Source organism: Scyliorhinus canicula, chromosome 15 (genome assembly GCF_902713615.1).
Source record: "Scyliorhinus canicula chromosome 15, sScyCan1.1, whole genome shotgun sequence".
Classification (NCBI taxonomy): Eukaryota; Metazoa; Chordata; class Chondrichthyes; order Carcharhiniformes; family Scyliorhinidae; genus Scyliorhinus; species Scyliorhinus canicula.
The window spans coordinates 58,342,141-58,358,319 of record NC_052160.1 but is presented as its reverse complement, the minus strand read 5'-3'; the positions used below and the strand labels follow the sequence as shown (position 1 = coordinate 58,358,319).

The following is a 16,179-nucleotide window of genomic DNA, read 5'->3' as shown; positions in this document are numbered from 1 at the left end:
ACTCCCTTTGTACACATAGATGTTACAGTTGAAACCATCCTCTACCCAACAAATGCCTATGGGGAACAATCAGGACTGAGAACGCTTACCTCCCTAACCCCTACTTCTCCACAGTCCAGGAATGGTGTACCATGTCTCCAGTGTCTAACTATGATCTGCAAAGTTAGCACAGAGTGTGAATTGGATGTTCCTCCTCTTGTATTCCAACTCCAATTGGTGCACCTATCCAAGGAGCCTCAGTTCTGTAGCCATTTAGTCCCACTCACCTGCACTATCCTTAGATCTAACAGCATTGAGAGAGGCCACTGATTCCTTCTAGTATTCTATGGAAGAAGCAGAACCGTGGGACTAATTGTGTGGCAGTTTCAAAGAGCTGGTAGGGATTAAATTACCTCCTCCTATTATGCGGCATAGGGGGTTAGCACTGCTAACTCACAGCACCAGGGACCCAGGTTCAGTTCTGGCCTTGGATGACTGTGTGGAGTTTGCACATTCTCCCTGTGTCTGTATGGATTTTCTCCCAGTCCAAAAATGTGCAGATTAGGTGGAGTGACCAAGTTAAATGGCCACTTAGCGTCCAGGGACATGCAGGGATCGGGCGGGGGAGTGGACCTAGGTAGGGTGCTGTTTCGGAGGGTGGGTGCAGACTCCATAAACTGAATAATCTCCTGCACTGCAGGAATTCTATTGAACTGCAGCAATATGGGAGAACCACAAACGTCTTTTAAGATGAACAGATGCTGAGAATGTTATATCCATTTTAGTTTGGCTTAACGCTTCCAGTGTGGCCCACAGAGAGTTAATAAGTTTGCTACAGCTAGTCTGCAGGCTAGCTCTCCTCTGGAGTGAATGGTTACTGCAGGGAGGGGAATTGCACAACTCTTGTGCTGCAGTTACAGCAGTGAAGGGCAGCTGCCGAACGAGTCAGCCGCCCACATCAGGAAGTGGTCGGGTCTTTCTGAGAGGAAGGGGAAGTCGGGGAAGTGGAGCTGAGTCTCTCAGCCCTTTTTCTTTGCTCTCAAACCATTGCACCGCCGTTCATGTTGACGGAACAGAGTCCATGAACTGAAACAACTCTCTCCAGAAAGAAAAGAAGAACATTTTAAACTTTCCTTTTTGACTTGCTTCTTTTAGAGGGTGAGTTGCCTATTTCGGATGTCTCCTTATTGTTTGCGTCAAAGTTTCTTCCAGTGAAGCCTTTCAATTGGTGGCGAGCAGGGCAGAAGTTGTCATGAGCGGTTTGTAACTGTTTGAACTGAACGTGTGATTTCTTCCGAGAAGTTACCCCAAATTATCGTGAGGCGGTTTATAAGAGCTCTCTGCACTGTTAGTATTGCATCAAATCTGATCAAATGGGAGGCAGCCGTTTAATAATTTCCTCGCTTAAACTGTCACCATAGCCAGGTCTGTGCCTCCCCCTAATGTTGCAAGTTGCAATCCGTGGAATCTTAAGGTGGGTCGAAAATCAAATCGTCCAATATGCTGCTCTTAACCACTTGAGAAATATGTCGTCCTAACTCTGCGTGCTGATGGGAATATTAGCTCCGGCCAGCTGGTGTGTCTCCAGCAAATGCACGCTTGTAGGATTTTACTTCAAATATTTTTAAGATTGCAGTCATGATTTTTTTTTGAGCCGATCTGGGGGGTTTTTATTTGGAGGAGAAAAATGAAGTTTCGATGCTCGGCAGTCCCTATTTGCTCTGGCACGGAGCATGAGGAAAGAATGATTAACCAGCACCGTGAACCTGGATAGGGTTTCTTCGGAAAATATGGTGCAAGTGGGGAGTGCTGGAGGAGCAGGAGCGATGTACTGCAACAGGATGTTCTAGAAATGGCTGCTTGTGGTCAGCAGTGGGTTGCATAAGAGGAAAGTATTAGTCAGTGAGGGGGGTGGGGGGAACCTTGGTTCCTCATGTATGTTTCTGTTCAACATTTTATACATTCTACAGCATCACTTAACTACTCCAAGTTGTGAATCAGAAAGTTGTGGATTCTGGTCCCCAGAGCACAAAATCGAGGCTGGCACCGAGGGAGTCTGAACTGTCGGAGATGGCTGGCAGAATCTTACCAGAATTCGACAAAGTGTCAGGCTCAGACTGAAAACTAGCGTGTAACTCTCCAGTAGCACAGGCCAGTTTTCTCTCCAAATATTGAGCCCACTTGGAGAGCAAAAGCGATTGGGTGTGGTTTACAGCGTCACTCTGGTGGGACAGGGCCTCTTATAGACAGCAGGCGGACCCACAGAGATCAAGCACCATCTTTATGGGGTGCCCCGATCAGCACTGCAACCTAATGGCCCACAGCCCCCATCATGAAAGATCAGGGGCTTCCCCCCCCCCCCCCCCCCTCCCATTCACTGGCGGCACCCCACCAACATCGCGGAAATATCATCGACCTCATGTTCACTCCCCACCACACACATAAATAAATGGCTCCCACTAGGCCCTGATCCTGGCTCTGCCCCCTTGAACAGGTTCACACTGCCAGGCGATTGTCCCTTTTCCCCCACTGGGAGCTATACTTATCGCTGCACCCCCAGAGGGATTCCCTCAACTGCTTCTCATCTGGCCAAATCTGTTGTGAACCTCGCCAACATATGAATATTTAGTGAGGGGCGAATCATGTGACAGGAGCCCGCTAATAATATGGAAATTAATGCAAAACTATTAAAATGAAAAGCGTGTGAACCTCATGATGTTGCCGGGGAGGGGGTGGAGAAAATCAAGAAATGCGACCTCTCCGGCGAGAATCGCGTTTCCCGATTCTCGTGCAATTTCCCCCTTGGGCTAAAGGGATATTGGGGGGGAAAGGCAGAATCACGCGATATGGGGGGGGAAAGGCAGAATCACGGGATATTGGGGGAAAAGGCAGAATCACGGGATATTGGGGGAAAAGGCAGAATCACGGGATATTGGGGGAGAAAGGCAGAATCACGGGATATGGGGGGGGGAAAGGCAGGATCACGGGATATTGGGGGGAAAGGCAGAATCACGGGATATTGGGGGAGAAAGGCAGAATCACGGGATATGGGGGGGGAAAAGGCAGGATCAATGTATTGAACTTGATGATCAGCCATGATCATAATAAATGGCTCGGAGGGCCAAATGGCCTCCTCCTGCTTCTATTTTCTATGTATGAATCTACGTCTCCAATCACGTCCAAACACGTTGTTGTTCAGATTCAAGATTGCAAGCTACATTGACCTGCTGTGAATTACCAACATGCATTGTTTTTATTCAGAGATTCTGTTTTTGAGGTTTTGCATTACCTCAGACATGATTAATAGTCTAAGATCTGCCCTGGCTTGTTGGTCCCAGTATTACTGGCAGGGTTTTTCTGTGTCCATTACTACAAGCTCTTAGTGATGCATTAGTGGCAAGAAACACTTTGCTGTGTGAGTTTCCGCCCTCTCTTTTCCTTACACAACTTTAGCTAGTGCATTCTTAGCATGTGTCGCTGTGAGTCCATGGCCAGTGCAACTGGAACTCCAATCTCCCTTACATCATCAACCCAGATCTGACACTGATATTTATCTACTGACAGTAAAACATCAGATTGTTAATGCCTGCATTCAGTCTGGGCATCGTTTAATTCTGATGGGAATTATTTTTAGCTGCTCGGACACATTGATGCCTAATATTTTGGGACGACAGATTTAAACATTTCCTAAATTGCCTCAATGATCTGATCATTATCTCCAACCAATAATTTTAAAAGGTTTAAAAGGAAAGGCGGACAAAACCTGTTTTGCAAAACTTTCTTTTCTGCCAGTTAATTCAATGAAAAATTGCACCACAATTTAAATTTCTGTATTTCTTTGTTTCAGAGACTGCAGCCTTTCCCCGTTTCCAATGTTCACTTCTGTAGAATAGAATTCCTAGAATCCCTACAGTGCAGAAGGAGTCCCTTTGGCCCCTCAATTCTGCACTGACCCTCTGAAAGAGCATGCTACCTAGACCCACTTCCCATGGGAATAACTCAACCTAACCTGCACATCTTTTGACACTTTAAGGGGCAATTCAGCATGGCCAATCCACCTAACCTGCACACCTTTAGAGTGTGGGAGGAAACCGGAGCACCCAGAGGAAACCCACACAGACTCTGGGAGAACGTTCAAATGCTACATACAGTCACCCAAGGCTGCAAATGAACCCAAATCCCTGGCGCTGTGAGGTGGAAGTGCTAACCACTGTGCCACCATGCCACCCCCTTGTTAGGAGAGTTTAAAAACCCGATCGATAAACCTATCAATGCTCCCAATGTTATTCATTGTTTACCAATCCCAAATAATGCTTGAAAGTACTATGTAAGACCCTCAGCGCTCTGATAGATAGTGTTCCCCTTTCCCCTAAGCTGATGGATTCACCTCAGTTATTAGGGAAAAGCCAGAGTACTTCTTTACATTGGAAAAAATCCTGACATGTGAGTGCCACTGGTAAGACCAGCATTTACTGCCCATCTCTGGTGCCCTTGACAAGTTGGTGGTCAGCTGCCTTCTTGAGCCACTGCAGTCCATGTGGTAAAGACACTCTCAAGGTGCTATTACCTAGTGAGTTGCAGGCTGTTGACCCAGCAGCAGTGAAGGAATGGCGGGAAGCACAATGGCGCAGTCTCTCGGAGCCGAGGTCCCAGGTTCAATCCCGGCTCTGGGTCACTGTCCGTGTGGCGTTTGCACATTCTCCCCGTGTTTGCGTGTGTTTCGCCCCCACAACCCAAAGATATACAAGGTAGGTGGATTGAACATGCAAAATTGCCCCTTGATTGGAAAAAATGAATTGGGTACTCTAAATTTTAAAAAAACAATGAAGGAATGGCAATATATGTCCAAGTTTAATATAGTACGTGACTTTGTGGGAAATCTGAAAGTGATGATGTCCCTGGCACCTGCTGCCCATGTCCTTTTGGGTGATAAGAGGTAACAGATTCGGGAGATTCTGTTGAAGAAACCTTGGGTTTCAAAATTAGAATCTAACTCAAACTTAACTTCTGTTAAGTACACAATACTCTTGTGTTGAAGCCATCGGGATACTTGCTATACTTTTCTTAATTAACACAACAAAGCACTGTGGCTTTGATTTTTCTGGGTTGTGTTCTGAAGTAGTTTAATGAGTGGGGTCCATTCCCTTATTCACAAAACTCTTTAACGTAATGAGAAAAATGGGAAATTTGGATTGGACTCGTCCAAGTAAAAGCATCAAAAAGTTGGGCTCCAGTCTCTGTTGAAGAGAAGTTTGTGGAATAATAATGTACTTGTTTTTCTGTTATCTGCCTTATATGTTGATATTTTAATTTCCCAATGTTCAGGTCAATCTGTACCAGCAGTTGGAACAGCTGCTAATATAGTATGAGAGATCATTTTCTTTTATAATTGAGGGGCAATTCAGCGTGGCCAATCCACCTACCCAGCACATCTTTAGTGAGACCCACGCAGACACAGGGAGAATGTACAAATTCCACACGGACAGTGACCTGGGGCTGGGATTGAACCCGGGTCCTCGGTGCTGTGAGGCAGTAGTGCTACCACTGTGCCATCGTGCCGCCGATGAGAGATCATTTAAAGTGCAGAATTCAGGGCCAACCTACAGGTTTTGCATGTTGCTTAGGTGAGTAGCTGAGCCAGACACACTGCAACCATCCCTAGATTCAAATTAACCAACGTCGGGTAAAATTGGTAGCAAATCTACTTGTTTAGGGGAAATCAGCCAGTATTTCCCTTCCTGATCAGTATCTAGTGTCTTTGAATGTTGGTTATGGGAAGGGTCAAACTCAGTCGTGATGATCTCTGCATCGAATGCTCACTGGTAAAGTTCTGAATTCATGAATGGCATTTCCGATCATAAAAGGATAGGAGCAGGAGCTCGGCCATTCAGTAGAATCATGGCTGATCCGATTATGGCTTTCTTTGCACTTTCCTGCCTCCCCAAGTACCCTTGGCTTGCTTATAGAGCAAAAAATAAACCCTATCTAACTCAATTTTGAATTCAATGACCCAGGCTTCACTGCTCCCTATGGAAGGGAATTCCAGACACAATGGCCTTCTGAGAGAAGAAATTTCTCCATATCCTCCTTTAAATGGGAAGACCCCTTATTTTTAAACTGTGCCCGACAGTTCCCCCACGAGGAGAAAATCCTGTCAGTATGTATATTGTCAAGCCCCCATCCCAGGTGACAGCCCTTGGACTCCTCTCACAAGATGTTACAGTCTTGGGAGGGAAGAAAGTTGGTCTGGAAAATACGCATAAGATATACTTGAATATATAATTTGCAGGGCACTGGAGCAAGAACAAGGGAGTGGGCTAATCGGTTAGCACTTTCAAAGAACTGGCATGGGTGCAATTGGCCTCTTTCTGCTCAGATGAAATGTTATCTATCATTGCAAACTAACTATAGATATTAATGATTGGATTGATGAAAAGCCAGATGCAGCTTTTAAAACAGAAGTACTGTTTTCAGGTGTTACTTCCTGTTGCTGGTGAGGCTAATATAGGGTCCAGCTATGAACAGAGTATATGGTTAGGATGACAGGTGCGGCATCACAGCAGCTTACCTGCCGTATGAAGGTCCAAAAGGCTGTTATTCAAGTGCAAGACCGCAAGATCAAATATGAAGGATCAGGGGATGGGGGGAAGGCAGGATCAGGGTATTGAACTTGATGATCAGCCATGATCATAATGAATGGCGGAACAGGCTTGAAGGGCTGAATGTCCTCCTCCTGCTTATTTTCCATGTATGTTTCTATGTTGTGCACACTATTGCTGCAATGAGCTCACCTCTTGGGAGTTTCACATATGTGCCAGCAGGCGTGTGGATTAAAGGTATCTCGCATCCAGGATTGGGCACTTATCCAGAAGCCATGGCAGAAGGGGAGTAATAGGGCATCGGTAGGAAATGTTCATTTAAAAAGGTCCCACAATTGTGACCTGATGTTTCTGAAAAAGAACAAAGAAGTAGCTTTGGAGGGTGGCACGGTGGTGCAGTGGTTAGCACTGCTGCCTCATGGCGCCAAGAACCCGGGTTCGATCCTGGCCCCGGGTCATTGTCTGTGTGGAGTTTGCACATTCTCCCCATGTCTGCATGGGTCTCACCCCCACAACCCAAAAAGATGTGCACGATAGGTGGATTGGCCACGCTAAATTGCCCTTAATTGGAAATAAATAATTAGGTACTCTAAATTTATTATAAAAAAAGAACTAGCTTGGGGAGTGTTGCAAATGGAATGACCACTTTTGTGTTTTTTGAGCTGGATATAAATATTTTATCTGAAGCAATGCAAAGTGCACGCCACAGTCGTTACCATAACCAGTGATTTCATGCTGCTCTGACTCTGTGTCAATGCATGGCTCTGGTAGTTACTAATTCCCTCCATCTGCTTTGGTTCCAGAAGAACAGAAATGTCTTACCACAGCTTCGTGCTTGAACCAATCAGCTGTCATGCCTGGAATAAAGACAGGACCCGTGAGTATCTATTTTGCAAAGAAATGCAGATCAAACCGTTCTGGCTCCCCCGGAAATAAAGTAATCGCAATCAGATGTCCTCATTTCAACTGCTAGCCAACTTCGGGGACTTTTACCCATCACCATTGCACATCTCCAGAACTCCATAGCCCAATGCGCAATACTGCTTGTGGGGCTCCACAGAAATTATTTGGAAAAAGTGTTCTGCTTGAAGAATTTGTTAAAAGCACATTGCAAAAGAGCCGCTAAGATGATAGAGTTAAAATGGTAATGTGTTAAACCTAAATTATTGTATCGCCATTAACTGTAACTAATAAATTTGTTAGCCTGCTTCAGCACTTGATCAGCATACCACACCCGTTGTGGCTGATCCCTTTTTGTTGCGAACCAATGGAGATAAGTAACTAAGAGACGTGAGTGGGGGGGTGGGGTGACCACTCATCCTCGTAAAGAAAGCCAGGTCCAACGAAATCTGCAAACTTAGTCAGGTTTTAAACTGAAGGCTGAGTAAGAGAATTTGGAGCGGAAGTCAAGCAGAACTATATGGAGCTGCATAGCACATTCAATATTTTCAATTGTCACTCAACAACTGGTTGTACTGATTGAACGGAGTCTTGATTAGAACTGTAGCTCTGCGTGTTCTGAAATGAAGCAGCTTAACAATTTCAAACCTGGTTCAGTCTGCCCAAGTATTTTCTCAGTCTGCCTTTGAAGAGATTAAAGACATGAATATCCAATTCCGGTAACAAGAATACTTCACAGTTATACCCAGGGGTTACATTATCTGGCAGCGAGAGGTTGGGCAGTATAGGCACAGACCTAAACATAAGGGCGTTCAGGTCATTTATGAGGGCAATGAGCATTACTTTACCAAAGAGAATGTCCACAGCAAGTCCGTAAACAGGTAACTGTGATTTAATGGAACATGTCACATTAAGCAGAATAAATGTACAATGTAAAGCCCTAGTCACTAGGTGAAACTAGCTTAAATTAGCTTTTAGTCCGCGCATATTCATTGTAGGGTGTTTGATCGCTCTGTGGAAAATCGTGCTTTCATTGGCTATGTGATGTAACTCCAATGTAACTAAGAACAGTAACGACTAATCAAAAATGCCCACAGATTTTAACCGATGAGTCAGTTCAAGAATCTGAAGTTGGTGAGTTACATGCTATAGGCAGCAGCTTGCAAAATTTTCAAAGGCCTGCTTTGTTCAATTACTGGAGACTATTTGACAACTCTGAACAAAAAAAGCCTTGTGGAGGAAGCTGACAGAATTCACAGACCGAGAAATGTATGCGTTTAACTTAAAAGTCATTGAAACAGCCTGTGCAATGATGTAGGATCCAGATGGGCAAAAACAGAGGAAGTCTACAGAGCTTCTGTGAATCAAATGCTGGCAGATCCAGGATCACTTTGGCACTCGATTCTAACCAGGATTTTGAATCTTTCTCCTACTTGTACCCTCATACTGTGCTTTATGTTGGAGCAGTGGGACTTAACAACAGTTGCTCAGGCCCACTGAATTTTATGTCTCATAATATGTAACACTGCTGCACCTTGACAGCATCCCATCACAGTGACTGCCCTGCGAACCACAGATTTTCTATTAGGCTGCGGTGAAGGGAGTCTTATGTGAATCCATGGGCATTTCACCAGTGAAGAGGTTGAAAAGTTCCATGTGGCTTATTAAACATTTGCAGTGAACTTTTAATAGTGAGAGGCAAAAGTGCATTCATTCTTTTTTTTGAATGAACAAAGTCACCTCAAAACCATTTTAAAGAGAGACAAAGCCCATAAAACAACATGAAAGTCCTCTATATTGAGCTCCCATTCAGAACGTTCAATTTATTTCTATTCAAATTCAAAACATATTTTCCCTCAGCAGTGTTGGAGCTTGTCTGGAAGCAGAATTCAGTTCAACTTGCCTCTGACTTGTTGAGTGGCGCTGGTATGTTGAAGGATCGCTCCGACAATTCCGGAGGCATTTGTTCTAGCCCAGGCTTGCGTGATCACAGAGTTATTTTACAAAAATAAGAGGAAGGTAGTTTGGACACGTTCAGATGGAGTGGAATTAAAGATGCCGATCGTGCCTCCTCCGCCCATCCCACATCACCCCATTTGGTTTTGCAAGAGTTTAACTTTCTCAGTTTAGGTTTTCTCAAAGGCCATTTTACAACTGAGAGAGCAAACTGCTGGCCTACGTGTATCATAGCTGCCAACTCCGGTTGTGTGTACATAGGAATTAGGCATGATGTGGAGATGCCGGCGTTGGACTGGGGTGAGCACAGTAAGAAGTCTTACAACACCAGGTTAAAGTCCAACAGGTTTGATTCAAACACGAGCTTTCGGAGCGCAGCTCCATTCACCTGAGGAAGGAGCTGTGCTCCGAAAGCTCGTATTTGAATCAAACCTGTTGGACTTTAACCTGGTGTTGTAAGACTTCTTACTAATAGGAATTAGGAGCAAACTCCACACAGGCAAATTTCAACATCCACCCTGTAAAGACCCCCCAGGACCTTGTATTCAACATTATTGACCTTATTTCAATCAAGTTGCCTCTTACTCTTCTAAACTCCAGCAGATACAAGCCTAGCCTGTCCAGTGTAATCCAGGTGGTTTGAATACATAACCTCCCATCTCGTAAAGCCCTTAAGAGCCCAGTGCAACAACCCTTTACTGCCCATCTCCAATTTTCTTTATAACTAATAAATGAAAGTGTTCAATGAGAATTAAAATACACCATGTGCTTAATGCCTTTATGATTGTCGCCTGGTTGTGTGCAGATCACAATTTTTTTAAAATCCTGAAGACACCAGGACAATCCTGGAGAGGTGGCAATTCTTATTTAATTGTGCCAATGACTTACCAACTGCAGGTACACAAAGTGGTTAGGATGCCCTACCTGGCTATTTTGCCAGGTCTTCTCCCACCTTCAACGATTAGCAGAGATTATCAAATCTTACATTTCTCCCATCAGCAGATGTTTTTATGTTTTGTTACGCTGTCGTTATCAAACCGAAAAAGTGAATAATTATCAATTAACGTGCTGAGATTGACCTCAAACTCTCTTATGGTGAAATCATACTGCAGTATAATAGCATATTATATTGACACATTTCTATGAAATCTGGTTGAAAATAACTGAATAAAGAACTTGAATACGGATAGTGCTTTCACCTCTCAGCATTCTGAAGCACTTTGCAGCCACTTAAATATGTTTTCAATTGTATTCATTGTCGCAGGGAGCGTGGCAGCCAATTTACACACAGCTAGGTCTCATAACAACAATTAGGTAATGACCATCATTACCATCATCTGGTTGAGTGATGCTGTTTGAGGGAAAAATGTTGGCCAGAACACCCTGGAGAACATCCCTGTTCTTCTTCACAATAGGTGCCGTGGGCCACCTGAGTGGACAGAGGCCTTTGGTTAACAACTCACGATGGCTAGTACCTCTGACAGTGCAGTGCGGAAGTGTCAGTCTACCTTGTGTACTTAGCGTCGCCACCTTGCCAGAATATAATTTCACACAAACACATTAAATACATTTGAATGATAACATCACAGCCACAACTCCACCTCGATAGCCTGGGGAGACACATTTCTGTTGAGATATTTTTCAAACAATAGGAACGATTTTCATTCATTCAATACACTAGATAGATTCTTACAGTCAGTACCAGAAAACAAAATCCAATATTACAAAGTTGTTTACAATTTTAAGAGTAACAGCGGACCCCTAAGACCCACTGATGATTTAATTTTGACCTGGTGAGACTTCCCATTTAAAAAAAAACATTGACCTCCAATCAACACAAAGGAGACAAGACCCAGCCCATCACTAAAACAATTCTGCATGCAGGCATGAGCAAATTCACACAGTAGTCAGAAAGAAAATGCTGGAAAATATCAGAAGGTCTGGCAGCATCTGTAGGAAGAGAAAAGAGCTACCGTTTCGAGTCCAGATGACCCTTTGTCAAAGCATCCGCAGTAATTTGCTTTCACACATTAGTCAGGGTCCCTGCCCCCTCAAATGTTCTGTCATTTCAAATGAGGGAGTCTCTGGGCTTTGTGTACCTCTGTAGAGGCAATGTGACTAAGAATTGGTGCCAAGGAGATGAGTGCAGTGTTGACTAGCAACATAAATCGGAAATTCCGACAATATTTTCCAATAAATAAATTAATGCTGAGAAAATCAGGGTTAGTTGCGTTTGGAATTTCCTCTCTGCACTGCCAAGTTTGCTGCTGCATATATGGATCCAAGAGCAGTATTTATATGATGCCTGCAATGGAGAAATGCATCCCAAAGTTCTTCATAAGGACATAATAAAAATGTGGATATTAAGCCGAAGAAAATAATATACAGATAAAGGGTGACCAAAAACTCAGTCAGAGGGTTGGGTCTCCTGGAGGTCCTTAATGGAGAGGGAAGGGAAAGGCAAAGGGGTCTTGCGAGGTAATAACAGAGTGGGGATAGGAGTGGTTGAATGGATGGTGTGGTGAAGAGGGAAAAACGGCACAAGAAATTTGTTTGGATGTGGGGGATTGGAGGGTGGGAGGAGATAACAGATAGGGAACTGAATCCATGCAGGGATTTATACATGAGAATGAGACGCTGAAGGACCAAAGCCAATATAGGTCAGGTAGGACCGGGCTGATAGGCGAGTGGGACTTGGTGTGCAATATTATATGATTGTTGGATGTACCCCAAAGTACTTCACTGTGACTGAACTTACGGTTTGAAGTGTTATCATTGTTGTGATGTAGGAAATGAGGCTGCTAAGTTTCACACACAAAAGCTCTGAAACAACACTGATCATGACCAGATAATTTGTTTTTAGTAACATTGATTCAGCGATAACCATTGGCCAGGACATCGGGATACTCCCTTCCTCTTTCAAAATGGTGCCACAGGATCTGTAATGCCCACCCGAGGTGACAACGTGGCATTGGCTACTGCTCATAGCAGCTACTTAATTTGTTTATTTGTCGTGTGAGTTATAACTGACGTTGAATCATTTCAGAACGTGTCTGAACAAGATTGAGAACCCAGTCATTTGTAAAATGTCGGTGGAGTTTCCCAATAGTTTCCAAACAGTAGCTAAATGTTGTAATGCAAAGATATTGGAAGAGTTTACTATTATAAGAGTGGCACTTAATGTGTCCCTTTCTTGCCAAGTTATTGACTGTCCCCATCCCAGACTAAAGAAATCTGATGATATGAGTGAAGTAATCTCCAGACAGCACCCCTTCGTCCCCATGAACTTGGACTTATCTGTTTGCACCTTCCCATTCATCCATTTCCCCTGCGCTCACTGACCTACATTGGTTCCCAGCTGGTAATACTTTTTTTTAAAATGTCATTATTGTGTTTAAATCCTTCCATTGAACTCTGCTCCTCCCAATCTCCGTAACCTCTTCCAACCCTGAAATCCTCCGAGATCTCTGTGCTTTTCCAGTTCACGCCACTTGCACATTCCTGATTTTCATTGTTTCCACCATTGGCAGCCAGGTGTTCAGCCAGATGTTCAGCTGCTTAGTCTGTAAATTCTGGAATTCCCTCCATTAACCTCACCGCCTCTTTACTTCTCGATCCATCTCCCTCCTCCTTAAGCTCATTTTAAACTTACTTTCTTAGCCAAGCCTTTCTTGTCCTAATATCCCCTCCTGTGGCTCTGTGTCAAATTGTGATTGATAATCTCTGCTGTGAAGAACATTGGGAAGCTTTACAATGTTAAAAATATTAAAATGCGGTACAAATGTAAATTGGTGTTTACTTGGTTCTGACCAGAGGGGTGAGGAGTCTTTGCAGTAACACATGAAGGCCTTTTCCAAGTAACTGATATTAATCATCAACAATGGAGAGCTGCTGTCAGTTTTTAAAATTAAATTTAGAGTACCCATTTATTTTTTTCCAATTAAAGGGCAATTTAGTGTGGCCAATCCACCTACCCTGCACATCTTTGAATTGTGGGGGTGAGACCCACTCAAACACTGGGAGAATGTGCAAACTCCACATGGACAGTGACCCAGGGCTGGATCAAACCTGGGTCCTCAGCGCCGTGAGGCAATAGTGCTAACCAATACTGAGGTACCGTGCTGCCCTTGCCACTGTCCGTTTTAACCTGTAAGTGGTCAGAAGATAAACTCAGTCTGACTGCTGGCAGGCCATTTGCAGCTGGAATGGAGGTATCTATGATGCCTGCTTATTTTCTTTTCCCTGTGCCAGGACACAAACCTAACCAAACATGCAGAAGACTCCCCTTCAGATGGCATCGACTACGAGTCGATTGCTAGCACTCTGGACTCTTGAGTCAGAAGATCATGTGTTCAACTTCCAGTCTGGCACTTCTGCAGCACCAAGAAGGGACAGCATTGTTTCCGTTTTGAAAGGCATGTTAACTGAAGCCCTATGTACTCATTGGATGTCAAATGTGCCATGGCACTATTTCTGAAGTCATTTCCCTCAACCGACAGCACTAAATCTATCGTCATTTATCTCTAAACCAAGGTATCTGTGCTCATCTAATTATGGTCTCCCCTATTTTAATTCCTCCAGCATTGATTATGTCTTCAGTTGCCTGGACACCAAGCTGTGGAATATATCCTCCCAGGCTTTCTACTTCAATTCCCAAAGCCTACCTTTTTGACAAAGCTTTTGACTATCTGACCTAATACAGTATCTCTTTGTGATGCTCAGGGTCGTGTTTGTTTTATAATGCTCTTGGGAAACCCCATGGGATGTTTCATTTCGTTAAAGGGGCTATATAAACCTAAATTGTTGCTATTTGTGAGACCCTTATTGTGCCCAGTTTTGGCTGCCAAGCTTCCTGCATTAATTAATGGTGGGCAGCATGGTAGCACAGTGGTTAGCACTGCTGCCTCACTGCGCCAGGGACCAGGGTTCAATTCCAGCCTTGAGTGACTGTGTGGAGTTTGCCCTCCCCGTGTCTGCGTGGGTTTCCTCCGGGTGCTCCGGTTTCCTCCCACAGTCTAAAGATGTGCAGGTTAGGTGGATTCGCCATGCTAAATTTCCCCTTAGTCTCTAGGGCTGTGCAGGTTAGGTGGGGTTATGAGGATGGGGGTTGGGTGGGGTGCTGTTTCGGAAGGTTGGTGCAGATTTGATGGGCCGAATGGTGCCTCTGCACTGCAGGAATTCTATCATTATATTTGTGCCCAAGGATCAAAACTGCTTCATGGCTGCAAAGTGCAAGTCGTTCTTACTCCTGCACGGTTGCAGCCGTTCAGAGGATGTTGGAGAATTGTTTTTTGTTTCTGCTAGAAACCACAGCTTAGGGCCAAAGCTTGTGGTTGCCCGGTCAGGGTAGAGGAAGCGCCATGGGTCACCCTGCTAGCTTAATGCACAATTCTGTTTGCCAAGCTGACAGAATTATTTTTACCTTTGTTAACGGATGCATACAAAACTGAAAGGGCCTGGTGTGGTAATGAAATAGCAACATGCTTATCTTTTCTACCCTGTTATATGTCCTTGAGTTTAAAATTCTTCATTCTCAAATTCTTATTTTCAAATGACTCCATGTACCTTTCTATCCCCCCTGAGAATTTAGAGCACGTCCAACTCTGACCTCTTACATATCCCCGATTTTAATCACTCCTCCATTGTATGTCGTGTCTTGAGCTGCCTAGGACCTGAGCTCTGAAATTCCTTCCCTATACCTCTGCCTCTCTACTCCTTTAAGGAGCTCCTTAAAAGCTACCTCTTTGACCATGCTTATGGCCAGCTGTCCTGTCATCTCCTCAATCTCCTGATGAAGGAACTGCGCTCCGAAAGCTAGTGATTCCAAACAAACCTGTTGAACTTTAACCTGGTGTTGTAAGACTTCTTACTATACTCGCCCAATCCAACGCCGGCATTTCCACATTGTGAGTGAAGGCAGGGGGAGCCTGGGGGTGGAGAGGAGGCGTAACGGCCGCACCCAAAAACCTATCTTCACCCAATTGCTGCATATTCACACTTCTAGCTGCAGTCAATGGGAGGACAATCAGGAGCAGGAAACGCCAACTGAAAACTTAAAATCGTACAGTTGGGGGAGGGGGTTGGCGGCTAAAGTCAGTGGCTCTGGCGCCTCTGGTAAATGTTGGTTAACTTAATTAAGGGAAGACCTTGCTTTTGTGCATTGTCTGTCATAAAGTCAGGCCTGTCTCAAAAGGCTTAACAGTCAAGTGAAGTTTATTTCAAGTCTTAAGTCACAGCATAGGAAACGTGGCAAACACCGAGTTTCCACAAACACAAATGTGATATTGATTAGATAATCTTTTTCAGTGATACTGGCTGAACCTCACACCTTCCTTACTCTATAAGGCTCAGCTACTCATTGCACCAATCATCTAAGCATTGAGGGAATTCTACCTGTTGAGGCATACTGTTTGAATGACTATATTATGACTATAGTTTAGTAACTTGTCAATTATTTCACTTTTTTCCCCCACCCGGGTGGGTGAGAAAGTCAAAAGTCTGGTTAAAGGCAGTAGAAACAACACCCATAATTTACGTTTCCTTAAAATAGGGAATGGGCAATAAATGCTGGTCTAACCAGCGACGCCCCCGTCCTGCTAATGAATGAAAAAAAAAATTCCTTTGCAAACCTTTTAATAACTCAAGCCAGATAAATGATTAGGTGCACAGGGCACCAAAGGTGTCGGCATTAGAAGGTAGTGCAGTGATTAATGCAGCCATGAATACTGTTCAAAGAAAGGCTTTG

General features: G+C 44.2%; 1 protein-coding gene across 2 annotated transcripts in view; it reads left to right on the top strand.

The window, feature by feature from the left end:
* The first annotated feature begins 915 nt into the window (after positions 1-915).
* Positions 916-16,179, top strand: part of LOC119978427 (actin-related protein 2/3 complex subunit 1B-A-like) — a 46,623-nt gene continuing 31,359 nt past the window's right edge. The window contains exons 1-2 of one of the 2 annotated variants that reach the window (XM_038820058.1): positions 916-1,137; positions 7,382-7,455. In XM_038820058.1, the coding sequence (XP_038675986.1) occupies positions 7,392-7,455 (64 nt within the window). In that variant the 5' untranslated portion in view covers positions 916-1,137; positions 7,382-7,391. The remainder of the gene's footprint in view (positions 1,138-7,381; positions 7,456-16,179) is intronic. The other variant, XM_038820059.1, reaches the window with a different exon arrangement.